At 41.8% G+C, this 21,019-nt stretch overlaps 1 protein-coding gene across 2 annotated transcripts in view; it reads left to right on the top strand.

Moving 5' to 3' along the window:
- Window positions 1-21,019, top strand: part of zfhx4 (zinc finger homeobox 4) — a 109,956-nt gene that overhangs the window by 33,475 nt on the left and 55,462 nt on the right. For both annotated transcript variants that reach the window (XM_086151378.1, XM_086151377.1), the window contains exon 2: window positions 18,134-20,663. In XM_086151378.1, the coding sequence (XP_086007504.1) occupies window positions 18,180-20,663 (2,484 nt within the window). In that variant the 5' untranslated portion in view covers window positions 18,134-18,179. The remainder of the gene's footprint in view (window positions 1-18,133; window positions 20,664-21,019) is intronic.

The following is a 21,019-nucleotide window of genomic DNA, read 5'->3' as shown; positions in this document are numbered from 1 at the left end:
GTATAGCTTACTACATGGTGCGCTGCTATAACAATACATTTTTTCCTCCCTCTCTTTCTTGTTCACATTTTGCCCATTTTTACAACGAGGCCCGTCAAGATCCACCAGAGATTTACTCTCCTGTGAAATAACATCTGGCTTGTGTGTGTGTGTGTGTGTGTGTGTGTGTGTGTGTGTGTGTGTGTGCGTGTGCGTGTGTGTGCGCACGTGCACGTGTGTGATAGAAATGAATCATGGTGACACAATGACTTGTGTATGATTATTGAGGAAAGGAGGAGCATATTACCATAGACATAATGCTGCATCTCATTGAGAGTCAACTAAATGAGCTTGGACCCTTTGACTCCCTACAGACATTCATTAAGGGGTGGTGTACACTGAGGTGTCTGTCTGCCAATAGGTGTGTGTCTGTGCATGTGTGTTTATTTAATCCTCCATCCTGTACCATCTGGTGCACGTGTGTGTGTTTGTGTCTGTCTGTCTGTGTATCTGTCTGTCTGACCTACTGTCTGTCTGTGTGTGGATGCTTTTGTATGTGTGTGTCCAGCAGCAGCACAGTATGAATTTCCCCCCACTCAAATCCCAGTTCCCCCCACCTCTCATTCAGCCTTTGTAACAGAGCCGAGTAGACTATTTTAACATACCCTTGATAGGGAGAGTGTCAGGGAGTGAAAACAAGAAAAGAGAGGGAGAAAGAGACAGAGGAAGAGGCACAAAAGAGCTCTAATTGTAGCACGACCGCTTGGCTTCCTCCCTGATTCACGGCCATTACAATGTGAAAAGCACAACCGCCTGTCCTCCATTATCAAAACGGCAGGCCTACACACACTCTCGCATCCATCCACTGGGGGGAATCATGTAGATGTTTTGTTTCTTATCTATGGCTCACATTACTGCTATCATCCCGGTCACCTGCCTCGAGCAGATCCAATAACCAATGTGTACGACAGTTTCCTCTCAGAAACGAACAGTAGCTGAATTCATAAGCGGTAAAAATGAAATCCCAATTTCGAGATTCCCGTGTCGGAGTGTACACTCCCATTCCTGTCCAAAGAATGCACAGTCAGAGTTTTGCAACGTTCGTGTTCTTCAGTTTCAGCCTTTCACATTCACTCATTGCCTTTCAGGTTTGTGTGGCTAGCGTTTCATACAGTACAATGCATTTGTTATGCAACTGTACTGTCGAGGCAAAGGGCTTCAACAACCGCTAAACATATTTTAGGTAAACCAAAGGTTGATTTTTTTTCTCGGTTTGTTGCTTGTGTAGTAGGGTAAAGGTCTGCATTCGTAGTATTAGGGTCCTCCAGTGGAGGGAAGCCTGTAGAGGGAGAGGCTAAGAAGTCTGCAGCAGCTCAGCATTACGTCTCAAAGAAGGGGGCTTCCTGTGTCAGCCCTGGGGCATCACCACTAACACACACACACACACACACACGTGTACAGACACACGCACACAAAAACGCACGCACTTTCTCTCTATCTCACACACACTGAGTGTAAGGCGGAGGAGGGTTAAAGACTTGGAACAAGATCAAGCCCCTCCATAGCTCCCGGGGAGTGTGCTTGTGAATATGCGAGTTTTAGTGTAATTAGCACTTAATTATATTAACATATGCAAATTGTCAGGCGGAGAGCTTGTACTGCCGGTGGGTATCGGCTGAGATACAAGTGGCTCCATTGTACCACCACGGTAGAAAAAAAAAGAATAATGGGTGTATGTAAGGCGAGCAGCCAGACCGTCCCTTGTGCTAGCAAATAACCAGCTAGCTTATGCAAATCTAAAGCTGGCTGCTTTGCCAAATTTCATTAGTCGCCTTGACGACCTGGTTAATTGTGCTGACTAATGCCCCATGATCTGTTGTCAGCCACGATGGATGCGATGCCTTCTCTCGCCCCCAAACATGAGAAGGTTAAAGTGAGAGATGCGTGAATGTCCAGATTAAAACAGCCCACAATGGCTCATCTTTACTCGTTCCTTTCGCAAGAACATTTGCATATTCAAAAACCCGCTGCCATCTTTCCTTGTCTGCTCTAGGTGAGTTTGCATGTGCATTCGGGCATCGTTCAGACTTTGCGCATGTGGCAACAATGTTTCAGAGGCAGCAAGAGCAGTTCGGTTGTGTGTCAGAGGGCATGTGTCATATGTGTAACACACTGCTGTTTGTTCAGCAAGACTGACTTCGAGACCTGGGGTTTAGTTGCGACATGGCCGAATTTGTTTTTAAATATTGTACAGTACCGCGTTTCTGGCAAAGAAAAGATCGAGCCTAAATAAGATGGACACAGTGTTCTACATTTGGAACTTTCTGCCCCTCTTTTTATTCCAACCAAATATGTAATTACTACACATCTTTATAGCTACCACCAGCTGAGCAGTAGGACTGTTCTTTTTTTAGGAGGGTGGACAGACGTTTAATGTTCTGTGCTTCTCACTAGCCAAAGGTGGATACAGATTGGGCCTAGTTGGTTCTACTAGTACTTGCATGCTAATCCTGTTTTTTGACAGGAACGTAAACTGATATAATTGCTTTTCAGAGGCAGGAACGGCAGTTTATACAAGTGTGAAAGCACGGGAAAGGGGATTAGCATTATTTTGCATAATGCTGGGCAGGCGCTGAATGGGGCATTGAACGCTTGACTGGGTGACAGAGATGAAAGGGAGATGAAATGCTCTACCCCTCTTCTCTCTCTCCCTCCCTCTCTTCCCTCCTGTCCCTAGGTCTCTGGCCGCTGATGCTGTCGGTGGAGGGTGTGTTGGCTGCAGTGCATTGGAAACACCAGCCTGGTGTTTTTGGTTGTTTGTTTAGATGCCAGCAGAAGGCAGTTGTCATGTGAGTCTATATGTATGATAAGAGAGCGAGTACTGAGACCCGGGAACTCTTGGCTCCATTGAGCTTCCTCGCGTCTAATAAACCGCGTCCCTACAGGACTGAAGTCTGCAATTATATTGTGGATGGACGTGGCTCAGGTAGAATTTACATGAAAGGAAGGGAGCGGCTTTCATGGATCAAATCAAACAGTGTTCTTATAGTTTCCTTTATTGGGATGTTTGCCGAGGATTTGGTCGGATATGGCCCGGATTGAGGAAACTGTGGAATTGCAAGGCAGGTGTATTTCCTATGAATGCGGCCTGTTTGAGCTCCGGGTTTAGGGGGGAGCACGAGGGTGGTGACGCAGCTTAAAATTGCCACCGTGACTTCCATATGACCCGACTCGACTTTGTGAGTAATTTATGATCAACCGTCATCGTTGCTATTGCAACTGGCATATGGAAATGATCCAGGGTCGAAGGAGGGGCATGAAGCAGGGTGGTGGAAAACATGAACGCCACAAAGGCCGATATGGCCTGTTTTTGTTGTCTCTCATTGGACAGGATCTTCTTTCTTTGACCTTTTGCACGCCTTCCCCTGCCTTTCATATGCTAATACCCGCCAGACCCAAGGAGGAAACATGCAGGAGCTGAGTGGAAGAGGACAAAGACTCCTTCTCTCTTTCTCTGCCTCTTTTACACTCTATATATCCTCTTTTTTTTTTGCTTCCTCCCTTCTCAAACAACTTGACAGACTTCAGTATGAAAGGAAGTGAGTGCTCACTCTATGGGAAAGGTGCGGATAGCGATCTCGCTGTGACCCGCACCACCTGTGAGGATCAAGTACGCTGTCACAATTCTAGGATATGCGTACGTTCAGGTTTTTTTTAGCATTCAATTTTTTTTTAGTGTCCAGTGTAGTGGGCGTTGCAGATCCCCACAGGTAGGGCGATAGCTCAGGCCTGTTTTTTTTTTTTTTTTTTGTCAGCGTAGATTCAGCGTGGAGTCATATAAAGTCTATATTTCTCTCTGTCCCGCCACACTCTGCCCACTCTATTTTTCTCATAACCAGTAAAGCACTCTCTCTGGTGGGGTAAAAGGATACTAATATAGTTAGGCCTACTACAACCCTCCCCTAACATAACCTCCTCTACCATAACCACCGTTGAGCATGACGTGGTTTCGATGCTCTTTTGGCTCTATTATGGGAAGGGGGCATGTTATCTGTAGGAAATGTAATTTTTGTCCTCATTGAAATCGTTCATTATTGAGCGCAGTTATCTAAATGTTTTTGTTGCTGTTGGTCTTGCGCCAGTCAGGATTGCGTTACCCCCCCCCCTCCCATCTCTCATGTCTCTGCGTCCGTCTCGCTCTCTCATCTCACCAGGCCTTCATCAGTCTCTTTAGGGAAAATAGAAATAGGGGGATTTTTCTCTTCCCTCTGCGCTGCGTCTCTTTCTCAGGCTTTCCTGCCTATTTTGCATCAGCCATCTCATACAGGATATTAGCCATGGAAAAACATAGGTCTGGTTTTTCATTTAGAATAATATGTTTATTTTTTTCATTTCAAAGTGGAAGTGGGGGGATTTCATAGGGTGGGGACAGAACAATCGGGCTGTGTGTTCAAGCACTGTGTCTGTTTGATCTGAGGTCCTGTGGGCTCTGGGGTGGCTAAGATTCTCGGTTTCAGGTCAAATAAAATGGACTGGTGAAAAAATGAGGCCCTCTCTCTTTCTCTCGTATTGTCTCACTGATTTGCTCTCTCTGTATCTCTCTGCTGGTTTCTCTCATCTTCTGTCTCATCTTTCATTTGCATCTCTGCATGTTTTTCTTTCTGCTGACAGGCATGGCATGTCCGGTTGAGAGGGAAGTTAATTGCAAACAATGACTGGGGAGTTTGGATACGGTGTCACTTGCCGTACTATTGGACTAATACAAATTTTATTTTTGCACATTTGCATAGTTTTGAGGTCATAGTTAGCTTTAAGGCTGTAACATTGCCTGTACTTTATGTTCCCTAGCACAATTACTATGGACTACCTTTTCTTTGTCCATGTGACTGCCTAAAAGAACATTTTAAACATTCACCAGAGCATTCAACAGACTTTGCTGTTGTGCAATAATTTGTTCTAGATTGGTATACTTATATAATAATGAACAATACACTAGGCTGTGTGCCACACTTGATTGATTTTTATTTTTTATTTTTTCAGTTTAAAAAAAAAATAAACAGGAAGAAAAATGTATGCCCGTATTATTTCTCCATACAGAGGCCGGCTTTTAGCATAAAAGAAGTTAACGAATGACTAAGTTTCTCCAGGTTTGAGAAAAGATATGCCACAATAGCACCAGACATCTCATGACAAATGATACATTCTCTTCCTTGTTGGCCAAAGACAAAGGAAGGGATTGAAGAGGCAGTGAGAGCTGTCACAGGACATATGCACATTAGACATTAGGGAAAAAATGGAGAAGTTACAAAAAGAGTGCTACCACGTTCGTATGGGAAATTAATAAGGTGCAAGTAATAAAGGGCTTACAATATTATACAAAAAAAATCAGGACTTGTGCAGGATATTTTTCTCTGCTTGATGGCAACTATTTGCATATGTGCAGTGTCTCTACATACTCTTGAATGTACATGCGTACCTTCATATATGACTTGATCGGCATGTGGTATTCCTGAAAGTAATCACATGTGGATATCAAGGCCACTGGCAAGACTGTCAGGGAATAAATGGCTAATTAATTATGCATGACTTGTGGGCTTAAACAACAGTGTAATGAGAGATGAGATAAATTAAGCTGCACAAAGACCTTCTAAATATTTCCACCACTATGATATTGATGATGTTAAGAATAGAAATGTAGTTACATGATAAACTGCTGAACAACTTTATAATATATATGATTATATGTGGTTCTTGCTGCCAATATACCTTGTCACATGGCCTTAGAAAATAAAAATAACGTGGTACAGTAAGTTCTGTCCCATTTGTTAATTACAGAAATATACAGTATGAACAGTATTAAAAACAGAATGAAGATCTTTCCTTTTCCCCTCAAGGGCTGATCTAATACAGGCAAGCATGTGTCTCCGCAACTCCCCTGAGGACTCTTTAGCCAACACTATCCCTCTCAAACCCTGCCTTTCAGGCCTGGCAACATCCATGGAATAATCTTTAATTATTTTGCTTTTCAAAAGCAGAAGAAAATAGGACTTTTTTTTTTTTCTGTGACAGTAAAGAAGAAGAGCAGAGCAGCTATAGGAATGTTCTTGTAGATGAAATTGTAGGTATTAACACTGCCGATTTTGTCAGTGGTTTCGCTGATGAATCAGCTCTCTGCCCCTAGACTAAATAAAGAAGGGAGTTTTGCCATGTTTCTTCACAGCTGAGATGAGCAGATATAGAAAGGGCTTTGGAGGAACTGTTAAAAAAGCAAAGTATTCTTCCCCTCTTCAACATAATACGCAAACAAATGTCATTGAGTGATGATGGATGGTCCAATGTTCTCTTTGGCTCATGAGAGACACTTTTTTCATTGTGTTTGAGGCATAAGGAGTGTCACTGTTTGCCTGTTCTGAATTATAAATCAATTCTAATTCAAAAAGAGTAACAAATGTCGTGTATCTATTCAAACATGGCTTTGCAACGCAGTAAACCTTTGGTGAGTGTAAGGGTGAGTTTAAGGAAAAGCAATAAAAGCTCAGGATTTTCAGGTGACTTGACAGTGACCTCCACAATCCCCCAGTTGAGCACATTGAGAGTAAAGCAACATGCACAGAGGAAAAAAAATACACATCACGTTGATAATTGAACAGTAAGTAAACAGAAGGGGAGGTGTTTTTATGTTTCATCTTAGATTCCAATATGTGATTCTGTCACATATATCTAATAGCTTCATTTCCTACAGCCAACAGAAAGGTAATGGGTCCATTTCATCTTGGTTCCCTCTCAGCGGGCCAGCCATGGATTTGCGTGACATGGTGTTTATTTGATAAAGGAATATTGTGGCGCTAATCTAAAACCAAGCTAATTACATGTGACAGTTGTTTGTTTGTAGTGAAATCAAATTAAAATGTACAATTTTTCAACTCCATTGCTGATTTTTTTTCGCCTTCTCCTCCCCCCATTCTGTTTCTTCCCATCCCACGGTAACCAGAAAAAGAGTCTATGATGGCATAAATAACAACTGCTTTCCTTGTGGTTTTTGTGAGAAGAGGGCAAACTCGCAACAGCTGTCAGAAAAAGGGGGGTTGTTTAAAAAGCAAATGGCTTTGGTCTAAAGTTCATTTGGAGACCTCTCTAATTAAATAGAGAGCCAAAAGCTTAAGTTAATTAGTAATTCCCTGGGTCCAGAAATTAGACCTGTCACGAGTATTCAACCTCTTGGAAACCCAAAAGGTATGTGTGCATTTGTGTTTTTCCACAAATCCCTCGTGCCTGATCCCATCTCTCTACAAAAGAATGCTTAAATGTGTGTTCATCTGCTTTTTCTTATGCAAGGCCAGCACATTTTTCCTATTGAAATGTGCAAGACATTAATGGTCTTTTTTTTTTTTTTTTTTTTTTTTTTTTTGTCAGAGATGTACTCTGGAGATGTACACAGGAGCATATAACTTGTGGCGTCAGTCAGTGTACCTGCCCTATGATTATGTTTATGAAGATAATAACAGGGCTAGGGTCCTGACCGAGAACTGTCTTTAGTAAGCCGTGGGGGTTTGAACTTTATTGTTCATCCTGAAAAGGACCGTAAGGTTTGATTTTCAAGATCTGTCTATTGAGTTTAAGGTGTTCGTATACTCTGTTATGTTCTGTTCTCTTCTCTTTGCCTCTTCTCTCTTCTCTCTTCTTTTTTCTTCCCACAGTCCATTAACTACTACACTATACTATTATTAGCTGTACTAACATATGTTTTTTGGTGGGGGAAAAGCAGTAGAATAGCTTACATGGCACTTGATCTTGACAAACATTTTTCACCAAATAGGGCAACGTTTGTGACATTTTTTAAAGTCCCAAAAAAAGGAGCGAAGTTCTGGAAACAAGTAGTTAGAGTTGATGTATTAGTCTCTCATGCTTATAAATAGATCTCAATATATCCCTAAAGAATTACTGCAAAGTGTTTTTTTTTTTAATTACAACTGCTCATTGTTTCAATGGTGCTGCAGTTAGGATAGCATGAAATAAGTAAAAAAAAAAAAAAAAATAGGCCCATGCTAGTTGAAACAGTATAACCAGCCATTTATATTTGCCAGGTGGATGTGAAATGCCTGCGTCAGAGACTGCTCTCTGTGTCTGTCTGTGAGTGTGTGCTATCCTTGACTGACGTGGACAGTGTTTGCTTAACCTCTTCTGCGCTGCACTACCACGGCCTTGTCAATTTAAGTATGTGTGTGAGAGGCAGAGAGAGAGAGGCAGCAATGGTAGCTTTCATTTTTCATGTTCCCAGCAGTATTTTTGCTAAACAAACCTGCTGAGAGGCTGAGTGAGACTTTGAGAGGGGTCTGAATCAACACAAATGAGTGATATTTGTTATTTTTTTCCTGGGTTGGCACATAATTGTGTGCATCCACACACCCCAAGAGAAAACATGCATTTGAGAGACCGGATTTTTTTTCTGGCGTTGTATTTAGCAGGATTAATAATTTCACTTGGCAAATAATCCCACCCTACCAACCCCCTTCAACTTGCTATGTTATTGCACAGGGGAGGTATGTGCGTGTGTGTGTGTGTGTGTGTGTGTGTGTGTGTGTGTGTGTGTGTGTGTGTGTGTGTGTCTGTGCGTGTGCATGTGCACATGCACACTCTTGGACATGCACATGTGCGAGCGTGTGTGTATGGTCTCATGCTTTAGCCTCATCCAAAAGATAAGGCTGCGATTTATGTAACAGCTAAGCCCTTTCATATTGTGTATGTTGTACCTTACAAGAGCATGATGAGCAGGCTAGATTAATATTTATTTAGTACAGGCAAATCAAGGATTAAGCAGTCATCGTTTTAGCACTAATCCATGTCTCTGGTGAGATGCAGAGACAAAAGAGAGGCAGATTACTAAATACATAACGCCGCAAAACCACAATTAGTTGGTGACTTACTTCCTTCAACTATGTAGTTGGAGAGATGGTCAGTAGATGTGCAAACACATTGTGCCCTCCCCACCCCTTAGGCACACACACACACACACACACACACACACACACACACACACACACACACACACAAAGTTTGCTTTTCTTTAATCATCTTCTTTTTAAAAACTTTTTATCCTTATCCATCTTCTTTCTCCAGATGACTGCTAGATTAAAATTAGCAGAGGTCTGTCTGATTCACTCAATTGTGTCTCATGATTTTTCCACTGTCCAAACACACATGTGCATACAACCACACACACTGACACACATGCATGAGCAATGAATACTTCTCTATTAGCCCCAACCAGGGAGAGAGACAGTTTAGATATACTGTGTGACTCTGTGGGTTTGTGTTTGTTGTGAGTAACATGGGAGTCAGTAAATAAAATTACATTCTTTACTAATTGAGTTAAATCGCTTTGCTGAAGAAGTGGCAAAAACGATTAGTACGTTTTGTGTCTGTATGTTGTCAACCCAAGTGTATGTGGTAATCTTGTTATCATGTGCTAATCTAGATAGATAGGCCTCTCTGTGTATCATTGCTTACCAATAAAAGCATTAGTGTACGTAAAATATTGGTTTTACTTTCTCCTCATGCAATGGCCAAAACATTTGTTCACATCGAAATGCACAAGAGTTTGTTTCATTGGCATTTCAGAGATATGCTCAAGAAACTGTATGACACTGGCTGGAAGGGAAGCCTAATGTGTGTGAGTTAGGACATTAAGAATCAGAACTTATAGAGAATAGCAATTTAGCAATTAACACTGTTAGATAAAAACAAACGGGGAAAGGCTACTGTTTTTGTACTACACTTGTTAGTTCTATTCTCAGGCTGCAGCATATATCAAGGTGTCAAACAGTTGCAAAAAAGATCAAATAGTATGTTTGTTGTGTTGTCTGTAGGTGGGCGTCAGATTGGGAGCAACTGGAGGGAACAGCAAAGGGGCACTGAAAAGAGCATTGGAGAGCTGTTGCAGTGAAGTGGGTGATTTGGGAGGGATGGGGGGTACAAACCAGATGTGAAAGCAACTGAGGGAAAATAAAAAGAAGAGAGACAAATAAAAAGAATGAACAGACAAGTCGTGCTGCGATAGAGAAGGGCGAGCAAAGAGAGAGAGAGAATGCCATCCTTGGTTCCCCTTTGCCCTCCTTCCTCTCTCTCACCCGGCCACTGAATGTTAATGCCCCCCCCTTCACACACACACACACACACACACACACACACACACACACACACACACACACGCACACGCACACGCACACACACACACCAACACCCCCCATCCCTCCCAATGGACACTAGTGCATTGTTTGTAGCAGTGCCTCTATTCTTTCAAACTTAATTACCTTCTTGCCTTTTGTAGCATCAGGGGCTGGAAGTTTTGCTCCGTGGCAGTGGAGGTCGTCACACATTCTTTGGCGGTGCATTCCCTTAATCTGGGAGGTGGAGGGGGGCCTGTCAGGGGTTGTGTGAGGGGAAGAGTTTAGAGAGTGGAGCTTCTGCCAGTATACACTCCTAAGGTGGTTATAGTACCCCCCTGTGCACGTCTGCATACACATGCATGGCCACAATATTCAGGGCATAGACTGCCCTTTGTTTGTGCGGTTCATTTCCAATCAACCCTAATTAACTGGAGAGTGTTTCCAGATTGCCAGCAAAAGAAAAATCCCCACTTTTTTTTCCCCTTACCCTCAGTCTTTGCTGTTTTGAGTTCGAGGAAGGGAAGGGAAAAAAAGTGGAGGCATTAGCTATGTAGATTGGCTTTGCCTTTGATGATGGAAAAATCTTTAGCAAGGGCAGTAATTGGTGACTGTGACCCAGCAATGTCTGACTATTTATTTTCATGTTTCAGTTTGAGTTTAGTTTGAAATATTGCTTCTTCAAAGGCTCGAGTCTTATGCATATATTTAGACTGGACCGTGTAAGCCCAAAGTCCATTTGTAAAAATGTTAAATCCAGTCAAAGTTGTATTGAATCCATTAAACTTTGTCTATGTGAAGATGTACAATCAGCAGATAAACACTGACACTGACCCTAAGATACAAATCCCAAATACTGTAATAACAAACTTGAATACATTTTGACATTGCTCAAAATTCAATAGGAGAGTTGACAAAGTTTTGGGTCACTGCCTCAAGCAATGACTGGAGGACTCACGAAATGTTCTCACCACATCCTGGTTAAAGTTTGCATAATGGCTGGTGTAATCTGACCCTACATCAGATTTTGGGACCCATCTGTGGTTTGAATGATAGGATTTTCTTGTTATGCTGAAAAAGTAAGAGAAAAAGCAAGATAGCCCCAGGGTTCACAATTGTGTCTCAACTGGATAGTTAAATATTTGTTTTTGTTTTTTTTTTTAATGTCCATCTCATATGTCATGTCGCTAGATATTTCCTGTGTATTCAGGTATTTTCTTACATTAACAACGACTTATGACCTAGTGTCAGTCAGAGTGTAAAGTTACCTTAGCAACCAATGAGACCAATCTGCTTGTCATCAACCTGAGGGATAGAAGCCACATACCTGCTCAAAGAAAAAGAAGCCTGTATCCGTCCTCTCCACTTCTCATTATTTTCACTCCCTAAACTCTAAACCTCTCCCTTCATTCTCCTATCTTTTTATATGATCTGAGATCTTGGCTCATGTAGGTGGAATTTTGATTTTGTGTTTTGCATTTTTGTGTTTTTTTTTTCCTCTCAAAAAGATTCATGTGCTACATAAAGTGGCACTTGTTTTTTTTAAACTTCAACCCATGCCTTAAAATAATGATGAGGTGTCTTTGGTAACGAAACCCTTTATCTACCAGGGAGACATTAAGCCGGTGCTCCGACACACACTATTATTGGAAAAAGTACAAAAAACAATATAAAACAAACAAGCAAACAAAAAACATTTTGATATCATTTTCACATAAGCAAACAAGGAGATTTATATAGCATTCTTGCTTTTCACAACTCACAACATTTAAATTCATTGTGTGTTTCCACCACTTACATAGACATTGATTCAGCGCTTTGACCATTTCTATTGCCAGATCAACAGTGGAACAACCTCCTTCCACTTTCCCGAGTTTGAGCAGTGTGTAAAAAGGCCTTGTATAGGAAGAGGATAGACTAATAGAAATGGTTGTGGGATGCATTGAGGAGATCTATTCCATGTGCTGTCTGCTAATACACCTCCAGGCAACCAACAAGCCGGCCTGAAAACCCTTTGTGAAGTTTAAAGTAAAAACAAAGACAGACAGTTGGTCTAAGCATATGCCATTGCCCTATCATCTTTTTTTTTTTTTTCAGTTTTCTTCCTCCATTTTTTTTAAGATAGCACAAGGCCCACCTCTGTGATTGCGTTCATATGTGCATCCGTGCTCTTTGATGGCAACCGAAGCTTGCATTGTGAGGAAGAAGATAATTCCCCTCCTCCTTCATCCTCTTCGTTATTCTTCCTTCTGTTTATTCATGGAAACAAGTAAACAGGTCTAATTAGACCAGAGTCGGCCTATTCATGGCACTGACAGTGGGAGATGGATGCACTGGCTTTCACAGCACCTCTCGCCTTTGTCTTTGGCTAATGCTTGGTGACATTTTGATAGAAGATTTGGTGTTAGACTGTGAGGCCACATGCTGAGAGTGGGGTGACCTTCCAGGAGACCTCAAGGAATGAACACAGCTACAGTCTCACTCCATTCCAAGACTTTGTTTCTTGACTTTACAGCTTTTTCATGGGTCACCTTAAGTATTAAAATCTGAATTGAATTTCCTAGAAATGCTCTACCAGTACTAAGGCTGAAGTGAAAATCATTTCAGAAATTATCATCATCATCTGTTCATTGTTAACAGCTAGTACTGCTCTTTAGCTCTACAAGGTCTAACTTTTGTTAAGTTGAGATAAATAATTAGAGTCTAACATTTTGTTGCAAGCGATGATTAGTGTGAGAAGCAGTGTTGAAACAGCCATCGCAGTATAGGTATGGAGGAGGTTTAGAGATCAGTGAAAGATTGGTAGTCAGAAAGGAGGCTGGAGTTTAGGCTGGCTTTATCTGGACTGTCATATGTCAAGTCTTGAATGCCTTTTTGGCAATTATTCCTCAACCAAAATACTTTGTATTACCGGTTAATTTTGCTGCACTTTGTAGACAGAAATATATACAATTACATTCATTTTGGAGTTTGAATTCATAAAATACATTATGGCACTTCACTTTTTGACTTCTGTAGGATTTTGGGTTCAACTTCAATCCAAACTGAAAGCACTCAAAGAACAGCTCCAGTCAAGGAGAGATGAAGAAAGTAGTACAAATTGAAAAAACAAGTGAGGAACTACCCTAGTTTGAACTGCATGTCTGTCTTTCAGAGAGCTACTGAAAAGCAGATGGAGGGAAAGGGGTTGGGCTGGGAGCGGGAGAAAACAATAGGCCAAGGACTCTCTTAGCCCTGTTCTCCCATCAGAAAAAAAAGAATTGTCCAAAGCAAGCATTCCTGGGCTATTATTTGCCTCTCACTGGATCTGATCTGCCACTTTAATTACCTAAGTGTGTGTGTGTGTGTGTGTGTGTGTGTGTGTGTGTGTGTGTGTGTGTGTGTGTGTGTGTGTGTGTGTGTGTGTGTGTGTGTGTGTGTGTGTGTGTGTGTGTGTGTGTGTGCTTGCATGTATAAGCAAAGGGATATGCTTAATTAAAAAAAAACACAGGTTGAAATGGCTTAGGCAATCTCCTTTGTTCCTCTTTCAAAGGACTGTGTCTGCTGTGTGGTTAAACCTGGCCTTTTTGTTAGTGTATCTTCATGTATCTGTCTTTCTTACCTCCTATATTGCACCACCTCTTTTAAGCATCAGTAACATAATCTGTCATAAACCAGGCAGGAATGGGCAATGTTGTTATTAAAAGTATGACACCCTGGTATGACACCATGGGAAAGAATCAAAAACAAAATGAAAAAAGAAAGTTACCGTGTATGTTTAAGATTAGATTCACAACTAGTTTTGTTTTACAATGTACAGTTTACTCTTCTATGGAAAATATTTGTCAAATATATAAGGTAGCAAAGGGCTAAGGAGAAATCTTTGCTCAATGAAATGACCAGAACCCTGATTAACTCCTAACCCAACAATGCTAAATAAACACATGCTTGGAAAATTAGACCGAGATTAGATGTGACTGAAATCTCATCATGTTGCTTTTCTTGCGATAGATAATGGCCTGCATTTAAGGCACTTTAAGACAAAAGGGCAGGTTCCCTTCTAAAACCAGAAGACTTTACCTTTGTGACATGAACTGAAAAGGAGGATGAACCAATAATACTTACCAGAGTCAACTAATTAGATGGGATGGCCTTTCATTGCTGTTAGGTTGTATTTGGTGCAATGACACCTTTAATAAGTTCATGTGTTCAAATTACAAAACAGCAGCAGCAGTACATATAAATATTTAGGGCTGCCAAATGAAAGAAGTTTTTGTTTAAATCTTTCACAGTGCTGCTGTGGATTAATTTAGATTAATCATGATGAATACCCATTTTTTATTAATTTTGTTTCATCATGAAAGTGCAGAACAAACAAAAAATAAAATATAATGTCATCCCATTCAAAGATAAAATCAAACAAATATCCATACTAATTTGGCCCTCATATATAGCTGCTGAGACAGGCTTACTGTCTAATGTACATTGTCCAAGGCTGCAATGTTCCATGGGGTGTTCAGTGCAAAAAAGGGCGTCATGGTGGCCAAAGTAGTTGCAGAGGAATCCTGGGCTAATGTATGCTTTGTGTTTATGTGGTACATTAAGCTGCAAGTGCTTTGGTGAAATGAAAACTTTTCCCTGCAGAGTGTGACAACTACTTTATGTCAGTCGATTGTCCCGTCTTTTTTTTTTTTTATGTTGTTTACAGTCATCCATCTTGATCTAATTGACTCTACCAATACATAAAGATAGAGAACAAATTCTGCACCAAAGAGTTATTGTGGGCTGTGCATGTGTTAATTTTGTTTACATTTTTGATCAAATTAATCTTGCAAATTAAGTCATCTAGAATTATGCATTAATTGTTACAGCATCTTTTTCCCCGCCAATTATCCCTTATTCTTATTACATTATATGCATTTGAATTGTATCATCCATTTCTCAAAAGGGAATGAATATTTAAATGAAGACAAACTTATCTGGCAGTGTAAGTTGTGCTTGAAAGTCACAGCCATTCACCTATAAAGTATATGTAATCGGTTATTAGTGACGCATAGTTCTTTTTTTACTTTATTGTATACTGTATTACTGACCAAATTAATGGGCTGATCTAGAAGAATTTAAATCTCTTCAGGGATAACTAAATTAATTCACATTCAAGGTGATGCTGCTGAGAGAGCACATATGAAAGTTAACCAATGACTTGATGACTTGTTTGCTACATGGTTCATACGTTAGTGCCAAGTGCTTAGAGCACTCGCTTATCCATACAACATAATTCCATACTTAAAGTGTTAGGTGATGCATAATGCATCAGCCTCAGTGTTTTATGTCCGAGCTACAATTCAAAATGGTTGCTCCCCAATCAAATAAGCAGTGAAATGACACCCCTGACAAGTGGTAAATCCTGTCGTATGTGTCGCATTAGCTCTCAAACCCACTGCTTTGAAACAGCTTTACACTCAATCACATTTAACACAAGCCTTGGTTAGATGAGAACTAGTGGTAAATTTGTATATGTTTGACAGGAACAGGCCGAGCCTTTTTTGCATTAGGTTAGTATTCATGATAAAAACCTGAATGAGCTATAATATCTAGCCTGCATTCAAATGCATTTCTACCTTTTATTCTGTCAGGGAAGCAGAGCAGCTATATCTTACTCCAAACCAGTGTCTTTGAAAGATGCATTTTTTGTCCTGACACACAAGCCAGATAGATTAATTTTTGTTTTTTGGTAGTACTTTGTGTCGATTGCTGAGTTAAAAAGTGGTTTAGGGCTACATCACCATTGTAATATCCATTTCTTTGATAATTTCTTTCTTTGGGTGTAACAAACTGGAGAAATCCCCCCCAAATAAATACGTTTCAATTTACTGTATTAGAATAGCATTATGGATTGGAAAATGTGTCTTTTAAGCTGGGAAAAAAACCCCTTAACTGATCCCAATTTTCTTTCAATCACAAACATCACAGTAATTGTTGTCATTTTCTGTTGATTCTTCCAGCAATTCAACCAGCCTCCCGGCCTGTGTGGTATACTATTGGATGGTCAGTCCGTACCATCAGTTATCAATAAGAGCTCAGAGGGCGCAGAGGTATTAAGGCGCTTCTTTACCTCCTATTGGACTTAGATTTTAAGATCAAGTAGCAGATAGAATCAGACAGAAATTTGTGTCTAAAATAATAGCAAAGGGGCAATTACAAGATTTCCAAAGAAAGACACGGTATGACCCGAGTTAAGGTTAGCATGGTTGATCAACAAAACATCAGATAAGGAATCACATTTGCAGATGAAAGTGAGTACAGTCTTCAAAAAATGGTTTCACTGAATATAAGTAATTAGAAACCCATAACACAGCCCTATTCCGAAATATGCAGCTTGATAAAATCAACGGTGTGTGTTTGCCATCACTTTCTAACTGCTTAGACTTCTGTTTTAGAGACTGAAATTTCCATGTTCTTGTTACACATCCACCTGCGTTTTTCCATATTTCTACAAAACAGGAAAGTGCTGAAATATTTTTTTTTTCTCGACTTCTGATGCTTTCTTTAATCTCACAAATTGAGGGAGAGAACATGATTGAGGCACAGAAAATGAAAACATAATTTCTGTCTTTTAATCTATCACTAGTCCCCATGGAATCATCTCTTGGATATGTCAGATTAGACATGATTATAGCGCGTGCACACACACACACCCGCAAACATACTCACACACATTTGATTTCATTCCTCACGCTTTCACTGTCCCTCCCACTGGCTTTGTTTAGCCCTGGATTGTTGCGGATTAATCCTCTAATTGCTTTGTAGCTTTGTTGTGAGAGAGAGGGAGTATAGAAAAGAGAGGGAGAATTAAGCAGCAGGTGCATGGGGTTAAAGGTTAACATGGCTCTTTAAAGGTTTCTTTTAATGCCAGCTCATTTTCACACAAGCACCTGAAAGGCACTGGCACGATACCAAGCGAAAAGGCACTGCCATACTCAACTATTTCTCATTTGCTGTATTTGGCTGAGCAAGAGGGCTGTTTATTCTGAGCAATGATAAAGCACACTCCTCAAGATGTTTGGTTTTTTTTTTTTCCTCTCTCGATTATGATTGTGTATTAGTTGTTTTTCCTGGTACTTGTTAAGTAAAAAGAAATCATGCCCGTGACTACGAAATGAAAACGAATGTGCGGTGCCACCTGTTTCTGTCATCTGGTGGCATGTGTGTGAATGAGACCCCCCTTATCTGCAACCTCTTTTATCAAATATGCCAACCAGCACGTGTCCAGATGTCAACATGGCATTTATGTCATGCGTTGTGCTTAATTTAGAAGTGAAACTCACTTAACCAATAACTAATTAAATCCAATTCACTCATGTCTGGCTAGATAACCTTAACTTCAGCATTGTTTGAACTTATTTGATATGATATCATCAAATAAGGTTATATTTTTGTCAATAACCCTATCCAATTCTAGTATGTAGAACCATGCCGTTCTAATGTAGAATCTATTTCATTTAATCCAACATTAAAGCACAAAATTACAAGAAGTTGAAAGGTTCATCCAAAACTCACCACTGGCTGGTTGAAAATGTAGTTGAACGCAGCCTCACTTATTTGTACCCCATTTCCTTAATATCTCAGCTCTGTTGCCTACTGTTAAGGACAGTCCGTTTGCTTAACATGCAGTTTGTAATCAGTAAAAAGGCGGGAATGGTGTAAGTTTTTGTTTCTCACTTAGATTATTAATTTGATTGTTTTGTCCTTCTCTGGGGTCAGTTACATACATTCTTAGAGTGGACCAGTGTTCTAAGATTAAACTCTCTCATCCGGACACTTTATAAAAACCATTTCGAATCCCAATTTTGCTTTCTGAACTGTAGTGATCTAAGATCAACATACATGGCAATACATTTTCCCAGATAATGATTTTTCCCAGATAATAGGTTAGTCAACAATTTTTGACTTTAAATTCCATAGACTAAATGTTTGCTGTACTTTCTTCTTCCCTGTCTGTTTCAATTCAGGTCCCTGTTACGCTGGATGAGATGAGATCCTTATGTAGTGGTCGTCATGGCAACTTGTGACTCCCCCCCTATGGTGTCGTCACGGCAGCAGGAACATGGTGGCAAGAGCCTGGACTCTGCTGCTGAGGACAACTCCGTTGCGGCAATGGAGAACAGTGTCGCCAACAGCAACAATGCCAATAATAACCAAACATCGCCTGTAGCCAATGGAGAGCTGGAAAATGGCCTTGGAAAGCCCACTTGCAGCCCCCTAAGGCCCACAGCTACCACCACAACTGTCAGTGCAACCATTGACCCTGTAACTGAACAGAGTCGGAGAGAAAGCTTTACTACCAGTAACAAAGGGATTGTTACTGGAACTTTACCTGGAGGAGGAGGAGCAGCGTTGGGTTCAGACTGTTCTGCCCCTGCCACGTCCCCCGTGGCACCGGCAAAGGAGATCCCATGCAACGAATGTTCTAGCTCCTTCTCCAGTTTACAAAAATACATGGAGCATCACTGCCCCAATGCCCGCCTGCCTACCACTGGAGGTCATGAGGAGGGTGAGGAGCTTGAAGGGATGGTGGGTGAGGAGAGTGAAGTCGAAGGGGAATGTGAGGTGGGTACTGCAGAAGCAGGAGAAATGAACAGCGAGATGGAGATGGAGGAGGAGAGCGATGTGGAGAACCTCTGCGGTGAGATCATCTACCAGCCAGATGGCTCTGCCTTCATTCTGGAGGACTCCAAAGAGCAGCGTGGCAGCCAAGGAGGGCTCTCTGGGGCTCTTCATTTCAGGGGCCTGCTGTCCTCCCAGACGTTCCCCAACTCCCAGGCCAGCAGTGGCCAAAATAGCCTGAGCCCAGGGGGGGAACGGTTGGAGCAGCCCGCTGCACCCATGTCCTTCTATCCCCAGATCATCAACTCCTTCCACATCGCCTCTTCCCTGGGTAGTAAATCCTTGGTGGCCGACCACCCCTCCTTCCCAAATACCTCATCTGGAGGGCTGGCGGGCACTGGTCCTGTGTTGCACAGTTTTCGTGTCTATGACCTCCGCCACAAGAACGACAAAGACTATCTAAAGGGGGACGGTGCAGCCAAAAACTCCTGTGTGTCCAAAGATGTCCCCAACAATGTGGACTTGTCCAAGTTTGAGGGCTGTGTGGCCGATGGGCGACGGAAGCCTGTGCTGATGTGTTTCTTGTGCAGGCTGTCATTTGGCTACAGCCGTTCCTTTGTGACACATGCTGTCCATGACCACCGTATGACGCTGAATGAGCAGGAGCAGAAACTGTTGAGCAACAAGCATGTCTCGGCGATCATACAGGGCATCGGCAAGGACAAAGAACCTCTTATAAGCTTTCTGGAACCAAAAAAAACCCCTAACTCTGTGCTACCCCACTTTCCCACACCTGCCAACTTCTTAGGGCCAGACACAGGGCTCCGCGGCCTGTGGAATGCTTTCCACAGTAGTGGGGAGAATGCAGATTCTCTACAAGCAGGCTTTGCCTTCCTTAAGGGCAGTGCCAGCAGCTCCTCCAATGACCAAACCCTCAGAACCCAAACAATGCCAAAGGCTGAGACCAACCCAAACCTAGGAGGAGGGGCTAGTGCCCTTAGAATCTCCAGTGGGAGTTCTGATGTTGTTGCCACTGGTGGCAACCTGGAAGGCCAGAACACTGATAGTGACTGTAAGGGCCACATTAGGGACACATGCACTTTGCAACCCAATGGGCCGGACCTTAGCCAGTACCCGCCAATAAAGCGGGAGCCCGGTACAGTGGGAGGAGAAAGTCCAGAGCAGGATGAGGATGTTTACTCCAATGGTGGTGGAGAAATTGAGGCAGATGAGGAGGAGGAGCAGGCCATGACCATAGCGATGACTGGCCAGCGGTCTGACAGCACCAGTAGCAAAGATTTTCCTCTCTTAAACCAAAGTATTTCCCCCCTTTCCAACAGTGTGCTAATGTTTAATACTGACAGCAAAGGCCCTGGATCCACCTCTTCTTCCTCCTTGCCTGTGTGTGAGAAGCTAGAGATAGAGAAGAACCGTCTGTCTGCTGCCCTGGCCAGAGAGCGGGAGGCCAGCAATGACTCAACCAGTGAAACCCTGGCCGGACGGGATGGGTCATCACCATCCTCTCACCCGCTCGATATGATGATATTACGCAGGGATGATGAGAGCCCAGGACCCCTGCATCAACACACAGGAAATCCAAGTACACCTGGAACGCCAGGAACACCAGGCACCCCTGGTCCAGGTGAAGGGTCCCCGGGTAGTGGAGTGGAGTGTCCCAAGTGCGATACAGTTTTGGGATCCTCACGTTCTCTGGGAGGGCATATGACTATGATGCATTCACGAAACTCCTGCAAGACGCTGAAGTGCCCCAAGTGTAACTGGCACTACAAGTATCAGCAGACTCTGGACGCTCACATGAAAGAGAAACATCCAGAGTCTGGAGGTTCATGTGTATACTGCCGTACAGGACAGCCTCACCCTCGTTTAGCCAGAGGCGAAAGCTATACCTGTGGATACAAGCCTTTCCGATGTGAGGTCTGTCCATCTAACTTTCCATCTCTACGGATTTATATTTTCTTTGTCTTTTATGTATGAAATTAAACATTTAAAAAAAATGAATCGTTTTCAAACCCTTTTGACCTGCCTTGTTTTCAATTCACTTTTTTGCCCTTGAATCAAGCTGCTTTGGGTTAAAATCTCCCACTTGATTTGATGAAATTACATTAAGAGAGAGATTTATTAGAGCTGTAATGATGCAGAGAAAGAATAGATTTATTATAGGTCTTTAGATTTTTTTTACGATATTTGTATCAACATTTTCTGTAGTTCAAGGGAGCTAAGAATTACATGTCAGCAGCTTTTTCATTTATTTATTTTTTGTTTTGTTTTAA

The sequence above is a fragment of the Fistularia commersonii genome, chromosome 8, assembly GCF_037954325.1.
Source record: "Fistularia commersonii isolate RoL2024-O1a breed Wild chromosome 8, RoL_Fcom_v1.0, whole genome shotgun sequence".
NCBI lineage: Eukaryota > Metazoa > Chordata > Actinopteri > Syngnathiformes > Fistulariidae > Fistularia > Fistularia commersonii.
This window is presented reverse-complemented; position numbering and strand designations above follow the sequence as displayed.